Here is a 20,691-nt window from a genome sequence, read left to right as displayed (position 1 = left end):
TATATATTTAGGTTTTATTTTTTTACTTTATTAGTCGTCGTTTTACAATAATATCGGGTGTTTTAAATAATTATATATTTTTTAGATAATATTCTTTATCTTTAGTTGTTCATCACTTGTAATACTGAGTTTGAATTGTTGTATGGATTTTTATTATATTCGTAATATTTTTTCGAAGTTATCTTGTTAAAGTTTCTTAATTCTTATTGGTTTTATATCATATAATAATATTGTGTTGCAGTTTGTCTCGCTTGAAAACAGTCAAGTGTCATCAAAATTTATTTAATTGAATTGTGATCAAATATAAATAAATAAAAGATTGAAAAAACAGTTTAAAAAATATTTTCCTTCTTATCAACGTACATATAAATTTATTTATTACCTTTTCATTTATTTCCATTTTTTTTTTGGGTGAGCTAAATGAGTGTGTCAAATTAATCAATAGTTTTCACCTTTGGACAAGTAAACACAGAGAATGAAAAATATACTATTTGATTACTTGTAACTTAATATGAACAAAAATTTTGTATGTGATGCTGCTTGGAGGAAGGCGATTGAAATTAGGGGTGTACATAATCGAATTGGTTTGGGTTTTTCAAATATTAAAATAAATTATTTGTATCGAATTTTTGAATTTATAAACCAAATCAAACCAATAAAACTCGAACTTTTCAATTTTGGGTTTCTTCGGTTTTTTCGAGTTTTTTTTGGATTTTCAGGTTTTTTCGATGAAGTATTCATGCAAACATATAATTTACTTGTATTTCAAATATTTCTTTAATCCTACCAAAATATAACTATCTAAGTTATTTCTCAAGAAAATAAAAATAAGTATTATATGATTAATAACACTAAAATATCCAACAAAAAAATAATAATAAAATCGCGTAAAACAAATCTTGCAAATTAATAAGTCATAATGAAATTGATCATAATTTAAAGTATTAAATCATGCTAAAATAAGTTTAGTAGTATTAGTTACATGACTAAATATTAAAAGAAAGTAAAATTAGATCATGTATTTTAATTGTCTAAATCTATGTAAAACTAAAAAATAAATATTCAATATTATTGTCATTCTTAGTGTTGAATTGATTTTCTTTTTGCATTAGTCTTAATTTGATTTTTATTTATACTTTATTATAATTACCAACATGTATGGACTATAATCATTATTAGATCATTAAGAATTCTAACTTTCAAACATGAAATAAATATATTAAAAAGATAAAAATTATTAAAAAGTATAATAGGTATTTAAAAATTGTATCAAAGTAAGTATTTTTACTTATAAAATAAAATTTTAAAATTATACATATAATGTCGGGTTGGTTTGGTCTCGAATTGTTTTTTTTTAGTTGAAACTAAACCAACCCAAATATAGTCGGATTTTTTTTTCAACACCAAACCAAGTCAAACCAAACCACTAGTCGAAATTTTTTTTCGATTTGACTCAATTTTCGATTCGATTTAGTACACCCTAGTATCAGTATTGTATGTGATGTTGCTTGAACAAACGATCTTATAGTGTTTAGTTAACATATATATTATGAAGGCTAAACTTATATACAGTCCCTTAAACCCCATTCAGACACTTGAACTCATCCTTCTTCCAAATATAAACACAATACTATATAGAGTTTGGTTACTCTAATTGCATCTGAAAAACAAGTTATAATTAAATTGATAAAATGCTGGAGTAAACTGAGATACCTTATTAAAATCCACTCCAATTCTTGGTTGATTAACTAATCAAGTAAGAACTTGTGCCAACTCCAGCTCAAACAAGGTTCTATAGATCCGATAGGTTGTCATAAAAAATAAACAGAAAATTTATATTGATACGAATACATAATATTAGAGAACTGCTTAGCAGAACAACAGTTCACTACTCTACCAGCAAAACTTGCAAGATTAGGCACATCATCTTTTATACAAAGTGAAGAAACTACTTTACAAACTGCCCTATAATCTCTCCTTTTGAAGGCGCTCTAATTCTTTGGCCATTTGCCAATGTTCGAGTGTTAAAGTGGTTTCACCAAAACTTAGAGATACAAGACGACCCATTGTCAGAAACCTGCAGAACAAAAACACTGGCTTCAGTACAACCACTGGTATGACATGAAACTGAAGGAATATTGATTGTATTGAAGTGTTAACCTAATAAGGGAATACATGGGAGATATATATAGGAGATATAGGAAGGAGTACTAATCCTAATAGGACTAGGATTAAGGAGTACTAATCCTAATAGGACTAGGATTAGTACACAGTAAATACTAATATTATTTAATACTATTTATTTAATACTATCTGTTATTATCCCCCCTCAAGCTGAGCTGAGCGGAAGCGAACGGAAGCTTGGAACTGAGGTAATCGTGCTGTCGGCTCGGGAGAGGCTTGGTGAGAATATCAGCCGGTTGTTCTTCAGTGGGTACATACTGCACAGTCATGGTGCCGGCCTGAACTTCATCGCGAACAAAGAGACAATCGGTATCAACATGCTTCATTCTGGTGTGTAGGACGGAATTCTTGGCCACACAGATGGTTGATTTGTTGTCACAATAGAGAGCAGGAACAGTGTGAGTGGCGCGGAGTTCGCGAAGAATATATGTGACCCACATGGTCTCAGCAGCAAGAAGAGCAAGGGCGCGGTATTCAGCTTCAGTCGAGGACCGAGAGACCTTGGGTTGTTTTTTTGTACACCAGGAGATCAGGTTCGGCCCCAAAAAAACGAGAAACCCCGATGTAGATTTTCTGTCATTTTTATCATTCGCCCAATCTGAATCTGAGAAACCCCGAAGCTCCAAGTCCCCGGGTCGAATGAGTAAACCACGACCAAGAGTGCCAAAAATGTACCTGAGAATGCATTTTAGACAATGGTAATCATGTTCACTTGGTTGATGCATGCGCTGAGCAACTCGGTTGACAGCAAACTGGATGTCAGGACGGGTAATGGCCAGATACTGTAGAGCCCCAATGAGGCTGCGGAAGTGGGTGATATCGGCAAAGGGGGTGTCGGCTCCATTCGTAGACGAAGAGACTGCCATCGGTGTTGGTTGACTGGTGCATTTTTCCAGTCCAGCTTTCTGCAACAGATCTCGAGCATATTTTGACTGATGAAGAAACAAGCCGCTGCCTGTCCGAGAAACCTCCATTCCCAGAAAATAATGTAACGGGCCAAGGTCCTTCATTTTGAAGGTAGTATGCATAGCTCGAGTGACATCCTGAATGAGAGCTGCAGTAGAGCCTGTAATAATGATATCATCTACATAGACAAGAAGAATGACTGTACCGTGTGCTGAATGTCGAGTAAACAGACTCGTGTCGTGTACGCAACACGTGAAGCCGAGTCCCTGGAGGAACGTTTTCAGACGTGTGTACCAAGCACGGGGGGCTTGCTTGAGCCCATACAGAGACTTCTGGAGTTTGCAAACATGTTGAGGGAAGCGGGGATCAACATAGCCCGGTGGTTGCGTCATGTAGATAGTTTCATCAAGCATGCCATGAAGAAAAGCATTGGAAACATCCAACTGATTGATGAGCCAATTGTTGCGCACGGCGAGTGACAGTACCAGGCGAATGGTTTCCTGCCGAATAACAGGACTGAATGTCTCGGAGTAATCAAGCCCATACTCCTGATTGTAGCCTTTAGCAACCAAACGAGCCTTGTACCTGGAAATACTGCCATCCGCATTGTGTTTAATTTTGTACACCCATTTACAGCCCACTGGGTGCCGCCCATGGGGCTTAGGTACAAGAACCCAAGTTTTCTGATCAGTCAAAGCCTTAAACTCGTCATCCATAGCATGACGCCAATAAGCATTTTTTGAGGCAACAGAGTAGGTTGTTGGTTCACTATCGGGAAGGGGTGTATTTGGTAGTATGGTAGCCTGAAAGGTTTTGGGTTTAAAGATACCGGCTTTGCCACGGGTTAACATGGGATGAGTATTGGGGGGTGGCACGGGCGGTGGTGATTCGGGGGTGGCCGGGAAGGACCCAAAACGGATCGGGCTGGAGATGTTGTGGGTATGGGGTGGTTCGGGTTGGTTGTGAGTGTGGGTGGTGGTTGCGGGTGTATTGTGGGTGACGGTCGAAGGGGTGATGAGGGGTGGTTGGGTAGTGGGTGGAGGTGTGGGGGAAGGTGGTGAGGGACCCTGTGAGTATGTTGGAAAAAGGGGAAGGACGCCAATGAATGATGTATTTGTGGAGGAGGAAATAGACTCGTAGGGAAACTCATTTTCGACAAATTTGACATGACGAGATATGTAGACTTTATGAGTTTGTGGGTCAAGACAGCGATAACCCTTGGAGGTAGGATGATAGCCCAAAAAAATACAAGGACGGGATCGGGGTTGTAATTTGTGAGTAATATGAGGGCGTAGCCAAGGGTAGGCAAGACACCCAAAGACGCGGAGGTTGGTATAATTGGGAAGTTCTTGGTAAAGGAGTTGATAGGGTGATTTGTTGGAGAGAGTGTGACTGGGCATTCTGTTAATGAGGTAGTTTGCGGTGGCTAGAGCTTCTACCCAAAAGGAGACAGGGAGATGAGATTGATGTAGAAGAGTAACCACCGTTTCAATGAGATGGCGATGCTTACGCTCAGCCACCCCATTCTGTTCGGGAGTGTATGGACAGGAGGTTTGATGTATAATTCCCAGGGATTGCAGAAACTGGCCAAAGATGTTATTGACATATTCCTTTCCATTGTCACTTCGAAAAAGTTTAACATGAGAATTGAATTGTGTTTTGACCATTTTTTCAAAAGTGACAAAGGTGGTGTATGCCTGTGATTTGTGTTTTAGTGGGTACAACCAAGTGTATTTTGTAAAATCATCCACAAAACAAATATAATAGCGAAAACCAGCAAATGAAGGAACAGCAGTAGGACCCCATAGGTCAGAATGAATAAGTTGAAAAGGTGCAGTTGTACGCTTCTCAGATAAAGTAAAAGGTAATTTATGAGATTTAGCAATTGAACAGGAGTCACAATTGTTTACATGAATGGAAGAAAAACCTAATTGAGACATTAAAGAATTTATTATTTGAGTAGACGGGTGACCCAGACGACTGTGCCACAACAGACTGTGGCCATCAGCCGAAAGAGCCACCGGAGCCACAGGAACGCTTTCTGAAACTGGGTGGGCAGACGAACTTGTGCCAGGAAGAACGTACAGACCATGCTCACAGGGGCCCTGAAAAATCACCCTCTTGGTAGTATTGTCTAGGATCTGAAAATCATTAGAGGTGAACAAGAGTGAGCAATTATTGTCTTTTGTGAATTGGTGAACTGAAAGGAGATTGGATTTAATAGAAGGGACGTGGGTAAGGTTACCTAGGTGAAAGATAGCGGTGGGGGTTTTAATGGTACCCGTGCCAGTGTGAGAAATATTAAGGGACTCACCGTTGCCAACAGTAATACCATTGGAGCCATGATATGGATTTGGAGCGTTAAGCTTGGATAGATCAGAAGTAACGTGCATGTTGGCCCCAGTATCCAACAGCCATTCAGAGGAAGGGCCGGCTTGAGATGCATAATTGGCACGGTTATCACTATTTCGGCTCTCCTCATACCGAAACCAGCAACGAACAGCGGTGTGTCCTGTTTTCTGACAGATTTGACAAGTTGGACGATCCCGCTCGTAAGTGCCCTGCCCGCCGCTGGAAGATGACTGCCCGCCGCTGCCGAAGGAGTGCAGGCTGTTGTTGCTGTCGTGCTGCTGACCGTCGTACGGAGGACGACTGCCCTGCCGACCGCCGCGCCCGCGGCCTCCGCTGTTTCTGCCGTAGCCGCCGCGGCTCCCCTGCCGGCCGCCACCACGCCCCCCGCGATAGTTCTGGCTTGCGGTGAGGGCGGTGGCCGGCTCCATAACAGCGGCTTCTCGGAGAAGAAGTTTGCTCTCCAGATCCACGTTGATTTCTTCACTTTTTAGCCACGAGGAGAGAGTAGCCAGGTCAACGGGCGTTGGACTGATGCGAACCGCCTGTTTAATGGAGGAGTAAGCTGATGGGAGCCCCCGAACGACGCACATGACGAGATCTTTTTCGGGAATGATTTCGTTCACGGTGTCGAGGGCTGTGATGATGGTGGAGACCTCGTCTAAATACTCCGCCATAGTTTTCGTGCCTTTGGTAATTGTGTGGAGACGATCACGCAATTGAAAAATATGAGAGTGGGAAATTGATGCATAGCGTGTTGCGAGGGCCGTCCACAGGGCTGAAGCAGTTGTGTAGGATCGGACGTGTTTCTGAACCGTGGGAGAGATGACCGCAATCAAACATGATCGGATCTGGCCATCCACGGCTTTCCAGGCGGCATGGGCCGGATTGGTTTTTTCTGATTTGTCCGTGGCGGTGATGACTGCCGGCGGCGGTTCTGTGCTTCCATCGACGTATTTGAGAAGGTAATTGGCCTCAAGGGCTGTAAGAACGGTGATTTTCCATGTAGGGTAATTTATGTCTGATAATTTTTCGGGAATCAGGGCATGAAGATGCCTGAGAAGGAGTTTAACGCCAGAAGGAAGTGAATCGAGAGGATCCACCTCGGTTGTCATGGCTGCCGCCGCCCAAGAGAAGAGAGGGAACGATCGGTGCCCTAAAGAGAGAAAAAAAAAACCTAGAGAAAAGAAGATCTAGGTTTTCTGGCTCTTGATACCATGAAGGAATATTGATTGTATTGAAGTGTTAACCTAATAAGGGAATACATGGGAGATATATATAGGAGATATAGGAAGGAGTACTAATCCTAATAGGACTAGGATTAAGGAGTACTAATCCTAATAGGACTAGGATTAGTACACAGTAAATACTAATATTATTTAATACTATTTATTTAATACTATCTGTTATTAGAAACACCAAATTAATTCAACTAATATTGCAATTGACCTGCTGAAATCTACGCTACCTAAGCTTCTATCAGCCTGCCTAGCCGCTACTAAGTCATCTTTTACCACCTGTGATATGACAAATCAATAATTAGTCAAAACAACTTTGAAAGATTTGCAATCACCACTTTGGATCACAAACAATAAGCATAAGAGTTTCAAGGGGACTTTTACCAAGAAGTGGTTGTTGATAATCATTTATCATAAGCAGGAAAACACACAAAGTGTTCATACATATCTAAGATGACCATTTTATCGTAACCCCACATTGAGAGTTTCCAGATAATAGTTAAACTAATCTTCTGAGATGTCAATCATAAACTCTAACCTTCTGCATCTCTTGCGTAATAGAGTGAGACAATAATCTCATAGTAGCCAGGTACCATCTCCAAGATTGCAGAACTTCTATCTCAATAACTTGAGCAACATTTACTGATAATGGACGAAATGGTAAAACCAAATCTGCTGGGAGTATATTGGATTTTCCCTCAGAAAGAACTAGCAACTGAATGTCCGCAGGCATGTCTATTTTATAATAAGTGAAGTCATATTCAACCTGACAAAAAAAAAAGAAAAGAAAAACTAGCTATAAGAGGACTCATAGCTATGAAAACAACTATGTATAAACTTCACCTGCATGAATAATTTTAACCTGATGATATTATCATACTATATTATTATCTCACTTTAGCATATATTACTGGCTTCCATTAACGGACACAAGAGAAAGGATATTTGCAGTTCGTCAATCCATTATTACCTTTTGCCGTTCTAACAAGCTTTGCAGGACTCTAGCATTCTCAAGCCCAATAGGATTAAGTCTCCCTTCTTGTAATTGAGTCTCATCAATAGTTAAATGAGAGCCTTCAGCAAGTTGCAGTAACCTTGATGCCAGCCTAAAGCATTCACCACAAAGTTACAAAACTGACCATGACATGTCAACTGAACATAAAAATCAGTAAATCTAGTTAATCATATTGAACTGCTGCACCTATTAGTTTGATAAAAAAAAATTGGGGCAAGAGGAATTTTTTTTAAGGTAGTTAAAGGTACACATTGTGTGAAAGGTAGAAGGTTCTTGAGTGCAAGATTAAGATGATGACCATAAACAGACAGGGTCTCCTTGTTAAAACATGTTAGGTTCAATGAAAGCTTTCCAACGGCAGTTGAATCCACTCTAGCATACACCTGAAAGAAGAGGAGAATGTACTTGATATTATCATCTTACATATTTAAAGTCTATAATTTATCCAGCTACAGGTAAGAAAAATGAGTCATTTTCATGCCTTAGACAAGAGATGCAATAAAATGAGATTAGCTGCAACGCCATCATTTCCTAGAATAGTCGTGAGATGCCTTAATAGAGTTTTCCTTATTTCTTTCACCAGGTGGGAATTAAGCTGCAACAATCATAACAAGAACGACCATTAATCACAAGAAAAAGAGAAGTAATTAGTCTACAATGCAAGAATAATTTATTCTGACAAACCACACCTGCATTATTTCCTGCATACTACCAACAAAAACCCTCCTAACCCCCTAAAAGGACTCAACAACAACATACCCAGTGAAATCCCATACGTGGGATTGAGGAAGGGCAGTATGTAAGTAGAAGATACCCTTAACTCATGGAAGTAAGAAGACTTACCAGAAGACCCTTGGCTCAAGTATAACATATCCAAAAAATGAAAAAAGGAAAACGACAGAGGAGAAACAAACTAATAAAGAAATAGTAACAACCACAAAATAATGCAATAACCTAAACACAATCAACAAATGATGGTGGAATCAAAAGCAAGACACTAAAAGAAAATGGCTAAACCCCTCCAAAAAACAAGACAACACTCGTTACCTACTAACCTTCTACCTAATAAGCGACCTACATACTAGGTAAAAATAACGAGAGCTTGCAATCCCACAACTTACCTCAAGTGTGGGAGAACCTGAAATAAAGTCTTGATTGGAAAGCTTCTTGTGAATAAGGCAGTGGAGTCGAGGTACCTGAATCAGAGAAGCCTCTTAAAGTGCATTTATAAACACAGTGATGGAAACTGGCAGCAGGAATACATTCGCATTGAAGTATTCAAACCAAAGAAGAATAAAGAGGAAATAACAACAGGAAGACAAAACACTAATCAAGTTAAACCAAATATGGTGTACTTGGAGACTTGAATGTTTTTATATCACTGGCCTCTCCACATAATCATTCTGCACAGTTGATTTAGCTCCTACTAGATGTCAATTTCTTCTTTGTTTTATCTTCAGTTTCTGGACAGCTGATTAGCTCCTACCAGATGTCAATTTATTCTTGGTTTTAGCTTAAGCTTCTGCAAAGTTGATTTAACTCCTACCAGATGTTATTTATTCTTGGTTTTAATTTAAGCACTGTAGCCATCAAATGATTTAATAGATACAGATATCAGGAGCAATTGCAATGGCTTCCATTGCACAAAAAAACACAGTAGCCTGATCTATGTCATTGTATGTGCTATATTGTAGTAAATTCTTAATTGTGATGTTCCATTTTAATTTGTTCTGGAAAACAGAATGACATACTAATATTCCATAATCAAGTATCAAAGCCAGAGGTGACAAATAATGATAATTGGTCTACAATTCTGACACCCTAAATCTTAGTCCATATAATTAAAGAAGGCCTCAACTAAAAAATACATTACAAGAAAACTACCTTGCTTGGAGGCATCTGAGTCTGTGTATCATCATCACCCAAATAGCCCAAAAAATCATCGTCAATATTTTTGTCTACAGAAAACTCTGAATCAAATGTTACGACACCAATGAACTCAAAAACATCACTTAGCTTCAAACCAGATTCAGGAGAGTCGTATATCTGTAAGATTACAAATATACCGGTAACATTTTAGCATATGAGGTGCACACACAAACTTCAGCTTAAACTAGCAACTCAAGATTTACCTTCACAAGAAATGGCAAAGAAGTTCTGTCAAAATATGGAAGCACACTCGTAGCTGAACCAACGTCAGCAGTTGGAGTGTCCCCTAGATTGGATGAATTGGAAGCGATTCCATTCTCACGTTGTTGTATTAACACAAAATCAAGAATCTTGATTAGATGTTGATGGATAGCAATGTGATGAATAGACAAAAAATGCAACCACTAAGAGCAACTAATGAGACCAAAAGTTTACATCCACATTTTTCAAGTCGTGCTAGTTGAATAAAGTAAGAGAGAAGTAATGATGAACTCAGTGTGACCTACCATCTTTTTATTGGAGGTGGAAGCTTGAACCTCCTCATCTGTGACCTATCAATAAACAAATCATTAAAACGCCTTATGTGAATATGCCTATTAGTCAACTAGTTGATTATACTAGCAAAAGTTTAACTTGGGTACATCAAGACAAACAAATGGAACATACTTGCATCATTTATTGTTGTATCATCCTCCTTATGGCGTTTCTCCCTTTGTGGAGACGAGGATTCTGAACTTGGATTGGGCAGGGTTTCAGAGGAATATTCAATCCATGAATTCTGCCCTGGAACCTAAAGCAACACCAGAAAATCGATTGTTTAATTGGGTTTCTCAAGAATCAAAACAAAAGTAAACAGGGTTTCTTATTTGATGAGGCACGACAGGATACCGAGAAGCAGACTATCTCTAATTTAGTATACGGTATTGTTTTTATAAGAAATTAATTTATCATTAATTGTAAGAAGTAATGGCAGTATGTCTAGTGGATAAACAAGAAAGTAACAAGGTTTTCAAGACTCACAGGAATACAGTAAAGTAATCGCCGCTCCCACACTCGCATGTCAGGTGAAGATCCCGTAGCCCTACGGAATTGAAAGAAGTCACCAAACTTATTCTTTCTCCAAGTTTCTCCATCCTTGAATCACAACATTAAAAAAAAATAGTAACAAAATACACAGGTATTCTGTAAGTGAGAAAGAAGGCACAAAAATGATATTATACCTTGTACATGCCAACATACAATTCATTTCCCAGCATATCTTGAATCATTCCCCGAAATCGAACAAGAGTATTGGATTTCAGTCGTACTATAGATGCAGGATTCAGAATTGGAACCTATAAAAACAAGATACTACTACGAATCAGCTACTCTTCTAAAAATAAAATAATAGAACTGAGTGCAATTTCAAGAGAAAAACCTGAGAAAGGCCGCCATCGTCATAGAGAAACTTCCTGAACAGATCAATGGCACCCAGTCCTTGCCGTCGAAGGCGGCTAGATCAGAGGCTTTAGAAATCTCATTTTGAAATGTCGTTCGGACAGCTCCCTGTGGATTTAGTAGGCAATCGTAAGCGAGTCCCACCATTGTTGATTGTATTCGCCGGAGTAAAAGGAAAGTAGAGAGTGAGTTAGGGTTGAAGGAGAAATGGCAGTTGCTGGCTAAGCTATAACTGATCTAAGTAGCTGCCATTTCCTGCCAAGTTATGAGATTTCCCGCCAATATAGCCGGTTGGGTTTTAAGTCCAGTTATAAATTTTGGGCCCCAAATTTGGATTGGGCTTTATAGAACCATTCTGCATTCCGGCCGAACCTTACATATATTTCTCATGATAATCCATCATTTAATTATACGTTTAACAAATATAAAAATGGAAAAATTACATAAATTAGTATATTTTAATAAATAATTACTGATTTTAGCGATACTTTTTATTTATTATCTTTATAGCAATACTATGCAATATGTATTAAAAGTGAATTATTTATGCAATTTATATGAATTGTAATAGTTTTTTGAAATATATTATGTTTGTTTGGTAAAGATTTGACACATTGTATAATAAGTGTATTAAAATGTGTGATAAATGTATTAATCATCATTAAAACTTGTATTATATGTGAATAATAAATTGTTCTTTGTAATATGTATTAAACTTGTATTAAAAATAAATTAAAAGTGATCAAATGAATAAAAAATGGTATCACTATACATGGTAAATATTTTTTATTATAGTATATTTATGTAAGTTTCCCTATAAAAATTATATTTGTGTGTTATGACTATAATTTGTATAATTGGGCGGTTTGCTATGGCTATTAATATGTATATTTTGGTATACATATACAAAAGAATCAACTGTATAATATGTTTTGGTATGCATATACAAAAATCAATTGTATAATTTGTGTTTGTATAAAGCGAGAAAGAGAAAAAGACGAAAAAAAACTGGGCACAGAAAGATCTGCATATGTATAATTACAAGTGTATAGGATACAAATATATGTATTTGTATAATTATAAGTGTATAGGATACAAATATATATAGTTGTATTTGTATTTGTATATACAATTTTCTTTCGATTTATACAAACACAAACACAATTTGTACATTTTGTTTGTATAAAGTGAGAGTGGAGAACGAGATTTGGGAGAGTGGCTAGATTCATTGGGGAGAGAGGCGAACGAAAAGATGTGTATATACAATTTTTTCTCACTTTACACAAACACATTTTATACATTTGTGTTTATAAAAAAGTGAGAGAGGCGAGGGAGAGACTACAACGAGAAAATGAAAGTGGCAAGGGAGAATTTCAGGGAGAGAAACAAATGACAACTGTTTACTACGGGTTACAATTAAATCAAACTGTGGTTATAACATTTAATTTGAATTAATAATTTGCTATTTTATACAATTTTTCCAATCATTTAATTATGAGGAATTGATGCGTAAAAACTACTTTCGAATGACCAATTTCTTTTAGTTTGTTTAAGAAAAATTATATCTTTTCTTTTTTCGTAACATTTTAATTTTAATTTTCCATGTGACGTGTTTCAGTCCATAAGATTGAAAGATATTTTTGTACATCTGACATAACTTTAATTTAGGGGCACAAAATTAAAAAACTTCTTATTTTCTTGAATTCTGGATCAAGTCAAACTATGTCATTCTTTTTAAAACAAATTGAGTCTCATACTTAGATTAAATTGATAGTAGCCATTTTTAATCGATTTGGGTAACATATCAATCCATTTTAAATGGAATGAAATAGATTGAGCTAACAAATGAGTGGATCAATAACCAATCCAAATCTAAATGGGTTGAGCGAGTTGTATTTGATTTTATCACTCCTAGTGAAAAGTCGGACAAGGGTCTCCTCACTTGTGAAAGAATGATGTTAATTTTATTCATGGACATATTTTTTTACCGAAAAAAGTAATATAAATAATCTGGTCCATCATTTATTAAAATAACAAAAAAAAAAAGAAAAAAGGAAACAAGTGAATATTCAGATACTTTGAAGTGAACTTAAATATTTTACCTTTGAACACTTATAATTACAAGACTTACTATCGGTTTTTGGACTCCTCAATGTTATCATTGTATAATACTACAAATATCTAGTTCAATTGAATATACCGACCTTCAGAATTACTGAGTTACTATTATAAAATTACAAAAATCAAAATATAAAATAGAAAAGAATAAAAGATGAGCGAGAAATATGAAGCGACTAACCCCATATTTATTATCGAACAAAGAGATATAACTTCAGGTGAAAAGTTAATAAAAGAAATTATAGTTCGTCTATTTATGGGAGAACTACCTTTAAACTTTGTGATGTATTTTGGATTGAACTGATGAAAGTTAACTTTGATTGTCCAAATTCGCTCACATTTGGTGAAGTGCCCATTTAGGCTTGTATTGAATCTTTTTTATTATGAAAAGCCCAAAAAATGTTCGTTTTTATGTCACACTCTCCTTATAATCTTCAAAGAGAGAGATTATCTTTTTAATGATGGTATCCAGATCATTTTGAGCGCTCACAAATTAATATGGGGCAAGGACAGAATTAGTAGTTGGGATACGAATTCGTTTGAATTCAATAATATTTATTTAAATAATATGTCTGTTATAAGAAATTTATTCAATATGTATAATTATAAAAAAAAAAATTAGAACTCAATTGTTACCACTTAAAATTATCATGATTCATGATTCTAAATTGAAAATTCATAAAGTTAAAAAATCATAGCTATATTCGCCTCTGAATAAACAAATATACTTGAATAACTCTATTCAAGAAGCTAACACCAATTGATGACATTCATGATTGAGTCAAGAAAAAAAAAAAACACAAAATGGCCAAGGCTATTATGTTCTGTTGAGTTCATTCATACATATGAGGAGGATATATACTATAAAATTCATCTTGAGAAGAGCTTGGTGAAGAAATTTCCAGGGTTGGATTTTTGTAGACAAGCTACGTGCGCATATCGTCCCAATTTGTCAACTTGTCTTGCTTCTCCACTTGTATCTTTCTTGCAAACCTTGCACGTTTTGTCTACCCATCCCTCCTCCACATATTGTCCATCCACTATTAATTTAATTTGTTCCCAAAAACAAAAAGAGTAGTTAATTAATTAAAGCCATAGATAGATTATTACATAATATAATTAATTAGGAGTTTATTATATAATTACCTTCAACATAGGACTTGAAGAAATCTTTGTATGTCCCACCAATCTTCCTTCTAAGAGCTCCATACTACAAAAAGAGTCGTCAAGTACTAATACACAACTTCATTAACATATACTGTTAGTGTTGTTCATTCGTAGAACCAGAAATTTCATCAAGGGTGTCCAAAAATGTTTATGTGAACATGCTCTTCTTAAAAAGTGGAATTCTTTTTTTGCTAGTAGTGAGATTTGAACATACAAACACATTAATTTTGTGTATTTTTACTCTTTCAAGACACTTAAAACCATTAGGATACATTCTATTGTTATGTCAATGGTGTTCAAAATATGTTATTTAACCTCTTTGTTATCATTTTACTCGTATATACAATATAATTTTATGACGAAGGATGTCGAATTGGACAACCTGACATAAGGGTGACCATGCCACTCATGTCATTTGGTAGCTGATAAAAATTATGCAAATATTAGTAACTTAGTTATGTACGAGGAAATTTATATATATATATATATATATATTTATGTAGGTAATCATATATTAGTTAGTTATGTGAATTTCATCTAGCAAACCAATTACAATATTTATTTTGTATCTGAATAATTTACTTTCTAAATTAACTACCAGAGACGGTAGAGTATTACTAATACATGCTTTAATAACTGTATAATGCGTTATAGAAATAATAATTTACCTGTTCTCTAGACATTTTCTCTCCAGATTGAGTTTTTTCTCTTGCTTCATCAAGAAGCTCAGCATCCTTTGCAGATCTAACTTGGGAAAAATCAAGAGCTTCAGTGACACTTGAAAACAACGATTGTTTCCTCTTGTTTTTCGGTTCTTCTTCTTCTTGTGTGTCCTCTTTTTTAGCCTTTGCTGAAATTGTTAGTACTAGTTTTGATGAGCAAGTTCTACTGCTACCAACAATACTGTATTTGGGCAAATATTCTGAACCACTCAAATAATAATTTTGACAAGGTGAAAAGGGAATAGCTCTCAGCCCCATTATATTGTATGAATTTGAGGCTTAATTAATTACTTTGAAGCTACACACCTTTATATGAGAATTTTGCTTGTGGCATACTTACTTTATTTTTAATAATAGAATAGAAAATGCAGGGCCAGTAGCATAATTGGTGGTTCATAACATATGACGTGGCTTTTGGCTGACAACTTAAATTCCTTACTAAAATATAATTTTCCAATAATATTATTCCTGGTCTTTTTTCACCTTACAACTTTCAACAATCTTTGACCAGTCACCTTTCATGTGGTATAAATGAATTTTGCTTCTCTTTTTAATTGTCCAATATAAGAATCAAGAAAGTAGTAACAATATTACTTGTCATTTAATTTGTTAAATTATTTTGAGTTAGTCTTGCTATTTTATCTCGAGAATGATGCATCAAAATTTGAATAGATAAGAGAAAAACCATATGATAAACTTCAGTAATAATTATATTTACCTCACTAAAGAAGGTCCTAATAAGATACATAGCTATAGGAGTAAAGTAAAGTGAAAAAAATGATATATATATAATTAAACAATGTAGACCATGCCAACTTCAAGAAGGGATGCTGGAGGAACTTTAAGGGATACATCTGCACCTCTGCAATTCCTCCTAAGGAAATTATAACCATAATTTATAGCCAACCTCTTCAACACAGATGATCCTTGTTTTGCTTTCACGTGTGAATGTCCTAGTACAAATGCTGTACCTGCTTGTTGTGCTGTGTATAAATCTTCTAGCTCTTCCTGCAGCTGACAATCCATCACGTCCCCTGAATCCACTTCCGACTCGTCATCTATCGCAAATCTCACCCTTCTTTCCACTGCTTGCATCTCTATCACATCTGCTACACTTTCAACTGTAGGAAAACCGACAGACACGCTTGCAGGCTGCATGGTTTCTTCGACTTCAAAAGCTGGTGCGCCTGACAAATCTAGAGTTCCTATAACCGTCAGTCTACATTCTCCTGACGATGCACCAGAACGTGAGCAGTCATCCTCGTTGCATGTCTCCATCATTCCATGTGCCTTGTACCAATCATACCGGATGAAATCAGCCAGCCTACTGACAAGTTCAGATTCAAAGGAGTCAACATCCTGGTGAACATCACGGTAACCATAACGGACAATGCATCTATAGGAACGATGAGCTGCAGGTCCAACACGGCCTACGAGGTATCTCTCAGCTGGGGGAACAAAAGGGACAGGCACGGATTTCACACACACGAAAACAAGTATCCGGTGGTAGGCAGGGAGGTTCGTAACAAAACGTGAGAAGTTGGCTGGAATCCCAGAAGTCAAATCAGTGAATACGAGGCCGATGCCAGGGACTCGAGTAATACCCAAGCTTGGACCTAGAGCCAGCAGCCATTCTAACGAAACCTTATTGTGGAGATCATATTCATACTTTTTAACTGTGGCGTAGTGCCAAACAAACATGACAGTAACCAAAAAGAGTGCAAGCAGGATTGGAAGCCAAGCACCTTCAAGAAACTTGATGACGGAGGCTGAGAAGTAGAGTAACTCAATAGACCCAAACACAAGGAGAAATCCAAGGGCCAGTATTGGAGGCTTGTTCCAGCAGAGGATGATAACTAATGAAGTAAGGCAAGTGGTCACTAGCATCACCGCCATCACTGCTAGTCCTGCAATTGGTAAAGGATGAAACTGTGACACCTTAAGATATACACTGAAGTTCCAAGTTAAGTGCTTGCTGAGCTTCTATACAACTTCATTCATATAGAGATGATAGAAAAGAGACTAATAGGAAAACAAAACAAAAGGAAAGAGCTGTTTTTTAGGCCTATGTTGCCAGGGCTCTTCAAAATCGTCAACGGGTGCATGTCGAATTCTCCAGAAGTAGTGTATTTTTTGAAGAATCCGGCACGGGTGCAGTATTAAAATTGAAGAATCCGCACTACTTAGGTTTAGGCTGACGAGAAGTAAAAAACTCTGATTGAGTCACTATAAAAGCAGCCAGCCAGCAATGAATTGTCTTGTAAGAATGCCAGGTATATGAAACATTTTTTCTATAGCATATAGCAAAGGAAACATCTACAGATTTTTGAAGATCACACACTAAGCCACATCGAAGAAGTTAATCAGAACTGTTAAAAGGCTTTGAAAATGACTGACAGTAGACACTAATTGATGCCTTTTTAATGTGGCTTGGAGAAAAAATGATTGGTCACAAGTACCTGACGCATTTCCCATGTGCTTTGTGTCTCTGAAACCAATAGTCACAGCAACACAAAGAATCATGAGTATCCAATTGATCTCAGGAATGTATATCTGGCCATGTATCTTGGCATTGGTGTGAACAACCTTGACTCTTGGGAAACAACCAAGGGATTGACTCTGGTTGATAATTGAGAATGTTCCGCTGATGATTGCCTGACTTCCCACAACAGAGGCCAGAATTGCTATCACTAGCACTGGCCATCTCACAACATCTACATTGCAATTTTTTTTAAAGAAAAAACAGAAAAGGAATAAGTCACTGAAAAATATGCATGGAATTCAAATGAAAATTGATAAACATGATCAAGAAGCTTGTTCTTCAAAACTAGCTTATGTTCATGACAACAATTGTTAACAACAGATAGAGATGGTGGTCTTCCACAGATGTCTACTAGTACTTATATAGGCCCAGTTCCATGCAATGCCTTAATGAAGTAAACACTATGAAAACACCCACGATTTGATTGAGGTTAGGCCAGACTGGCTCATACTTTTTTAAAAAAATCATTTCCATAGTCCATGCCCTTCACAATTCAGCACTAGTTCATTTCAGATATCTTGATGCAACAACTGGATAACAGTCTCAAATAGTTATCATGTTTAGACATCAGGTCATTCAGGTTTCAATTTCATACATACATCATGAAGAACTTGAATATGTAAATAATACATTGCAAAGGATATCAACTAGCATGGTTGCAATATCTGCTGACAAAGAAATCCTTATATTCTAGAGCAATTGCTGACTTCAAGTTCAACGTTGCTCATTGCTATACTAAGGATATTCAAGCATCAAGAATTTCAGTTCAATTGTATGAATTATAGTATACATCCCTAGAAACTGAGATCAATTTACTTTTAAATGTAGAACTTTTACTCCCTCAGTCCCAAAACCTCCCCATTTTAAGATGCCACAATACATTCGACCATATGACAGGTAATATTATTCTATACAACTTTCAGAATATCAAACAATACAAATTCATTTAACTATCAAATGTTAAAGATGTTTTCTGTGTCATTCAACCAAAAATTAATATTTTCTTCTACTATCACTACCATATTTTACATGTCCTTTTTTTTGTGTGGAAAAAAGATACTGTACTTGTCAAATTATTACCTTTAACTCAATGTCTAGTTATTACCAAAATATTGAACTAGATAATTAAAAAGAAAAAAAGAAGTTACTACCAAAATATTAAATGTGTAGCTTAATCAACTGAAAGCTCAAATTGCATATCAAACATAAGTACATAATTATGTATGCCTTTTTTTTTTAACTGTGTATGCCTCAATACCACCTAAACTTGTTTAACATTGTAATGATACCTGGAACTGATACATAGAAACCAATCTTGTGAATGGTGTGGTGATGCTTTGATAAGAAAGCTGCTTGACCCATATACGCCAAGATTAGTGCTGGATAAACCAGAAAGGTGAAAGCAATCTGTGGCAGGATAAAGAATTAGAGATATCATTTGAGATTAAAATACCGTCTATTGCTGTAAACATTATACGGACAAAATTTGGTTCATAGAGTTTACTTGAATTGCAGTATATGAGAAATGCCCAAGATCAGCAAACATTGCTTCAGAACCTGTAATACGGTAAATTAAAACATTTTAACATTCATTATTGAAACATTGGATCATTGTTGCAGTGCATCACCATGTCCTAGCCAAAGTAAGTGTAGATATATATAGTACACTATTAATAACATGATCAAAGCATGACCCACAGGTGAACAATGTCGAATATAAAAACATTATCAAGTATCAGGCCATAGCCACACATTACATCAGAATACAATTCTCTCCTCTTCACAATTTATTTGTTTCTTTTCTCTAATGAACGGCCAATTTGACCAATCTTCAGAGGTATCTCGAATATAGAATGGTTCTTTTCTTTTCAATGTAAAACTTGGGACATTTTGAAACTACGAAAGAGAAAAAAGTTGCAACCTTTTCCATGTTAAAGTGATGAAAGAATACATCAAAATTTTCAAAGATAACTTTGTTTGGCTCTTGGAAAGGGAAGACAGAATCGTTTTATGAAAGAGAGAGTACATTTAAGCTATTGGCAGATTGTATTATATGAATCTGTACTGAACAGATGCTTATCTATTTGTCCTTATTTACAAATTATGCATCCTTTATCCAAGTACTCTCATACTAACAATTTCGATCAAGTATTTCATGTCATGTTTTACTAAAATAGACTTCAACAAATCCTAGAACCATAGATCATGTACTACCAAAAATTGGACCTTATATTTGCCAATTGACAAGCTTTTAGATACTATGGAACAGGCGTCTGACATATGAACATGTAAACCTACAGAAAGCAAGGTACATATAGTAGCATCACTTTTAGCATGTTCTCTATGGCAGCACCTAATTTATATAAAGCTGCATATTGGACTTTAGAAGATAAACCAATGAAACAGAACTTATGACCACTCTAATACAAAAACAGAACTTATGACCACTCTAATACAAAAATACGAAGCGTAAGAAGACATTACCAGTTATGCAGAGCAGAATTCCACCCAAAGACATCCATCCACCTTTTCTTGTTTTCTTCAGGAACTTTACCATGTAATAGGGGGAAAGAGCTTTGTAAACCTGTGGATTCCAGTGGATAATGTTGTATAACCCAAGAGCACTAATGCAGAGTAACCAGGTCATCACAATTGGTGCAAAACAAAAACCAACTCGATGTGTGCCATAATGTTGTAATGCGAATAGGCAGATCAATATGAAGCAAGTTATTGGAATCACTGCATCTGCATAAGCAAAAACATGGATGTAATTCAACAGTACTTTTGTCAAAAAAAACAAACAAACATGGATGTACTAAGGAATCAAAGTTTAACAATAAATTCTGTAAAGATCTGTAGTGGTTAACTCTTATGCAGCAGGTACATCTAGAAAGTAAGGAAGAGACAAAGAAATATAACTCAGTAGAAAAGATATTAATGTCAAATCTCTTCTGTTGTTTCCCGCACCCATCCTTTAACTAAATACCAACAAGAAATATAAGAGGATAACATTGGAAAACTCAAAATAGTTGGCTTGTTTAAGTCTGCCCCTGCACAAGTACCCCCTCCCCAGCCCCCAAACCC

The 20,691-nt window shown here is 36.2% G+C and overlaps 3 protein-coding genes across 6 annotated transcripts in view; all 3 read right to left on the bottom strand.

Moving 5' to 3' along the window:
* Positions 1 to 1,832: 1,832 nt before the first annotated feature.
* On the bottom strand, positions 1,833 to 11,205 carry LOC107022319 (mini-chromosome maintenance complex-binding protein). Its single transcript, XM_015222965.1, is given in 14 exon segments — positions 1,833 to 2,077; positions 6,889 to 6,956; positions 7,216 to 7,443; positions 7,648 to 7,783; positions 7,879 to 8,075; positions 8,174 to 8,287; positions 8,814 to 8,888; positions 9,577 to 9,738; positions 9,825 to 9,907; positions 10,288 to 10,411; positions 10,642 to 10,755; positions 10,842 to 10,955; positions 11,039 to 11,091; positions 11,094 to 11,205. Coding segments are annotated over 14 exon segments (1,692 nt in total). The 3' UTR covers positions 1,833 to 1,965.
* A 2,652-nt stretch (positions 11,206 to 13,857) lies between these two features.
* LOC107021376 lies at positions 13,858 to 15,393 on the bottom strand. Its single transcript, XM_015222022.2, has 3 exons — positions 15,012 to 15,393; positions 14,323 to 14,386; positions 13,858 to 14,216 (listed from the first exon to the last, which is right to left on the bottom strand). The coding sequence occupies exons 1-3, from the start codon at positions 15,321 to 15,323 to the stop codon at positions 14,047 to 14,049; spliced, it is 546 nt and encodes a 181-aa protein (XP_015077508.1). The 5' UTR covers positions 15,324 to 15,393; the 3' UTR covers positions 13,858 to 14,046.
* A 345-nt stretch (positions 15,394 to 15,738) lies between these two features.
* LOC107023183 (potassium transporter 2) overlaps positions 15,739 to 20,691 on the bottom strand; it is an 8,384-nt gene continuing 3,431 nt past the window's right edge. For all 4 annotated transcript variants that reach the window (XM_015223787.2, XM_015223788.2, XM_015223789.1 and 1 more), the window contains exons 6-10: positions 20,092 to 20,352; positions 19,112 to 19,164; positions 18,897 to 19,014; positions 17,525 to 17,779; positions 15,739 to 16,972 (exon numbers count right to left, since the gene is read on the bottom strand). In XM_015223787.2, coding sequence (XP_015079273.1) covers positions 15,858 to 16,972; positions 17,525 to 17,779; positions 18,897 to 19,014; positions 19,112 to 19,164; positions 20,092 to 20,352 — 1,802 coding nt within the window. In that variant the 3' untranslated portion in view covers positions 15,739 to 15,857. The remainder of the gene's footprint in view (positions 16,973 to 17,524; positions 17,780 to 18,896; positions 19,015 to 19,111; positions 19,165 to 20,091; positions 20,353 to 20,691) is intronic.

The sequence above is a fragment of the Solanum pennellii genome, chromosome 6, assembly GCF_001406875.1.
Source record: "Solanum pennellii chromosome 6, SPENNV200".
Classification (NCBI taxonomy): Eukaryota; Viridiplantae; Streptophyta; class Magnoliopsida; order Solanales; family Solanaceae; genus Solanum; species Solanum pennellii.
The sequence above is the reverse complement of the archived record's forward strand: the minus strand, read 5'-3'. Positions and strand labels throughout refer to the sequence as shown.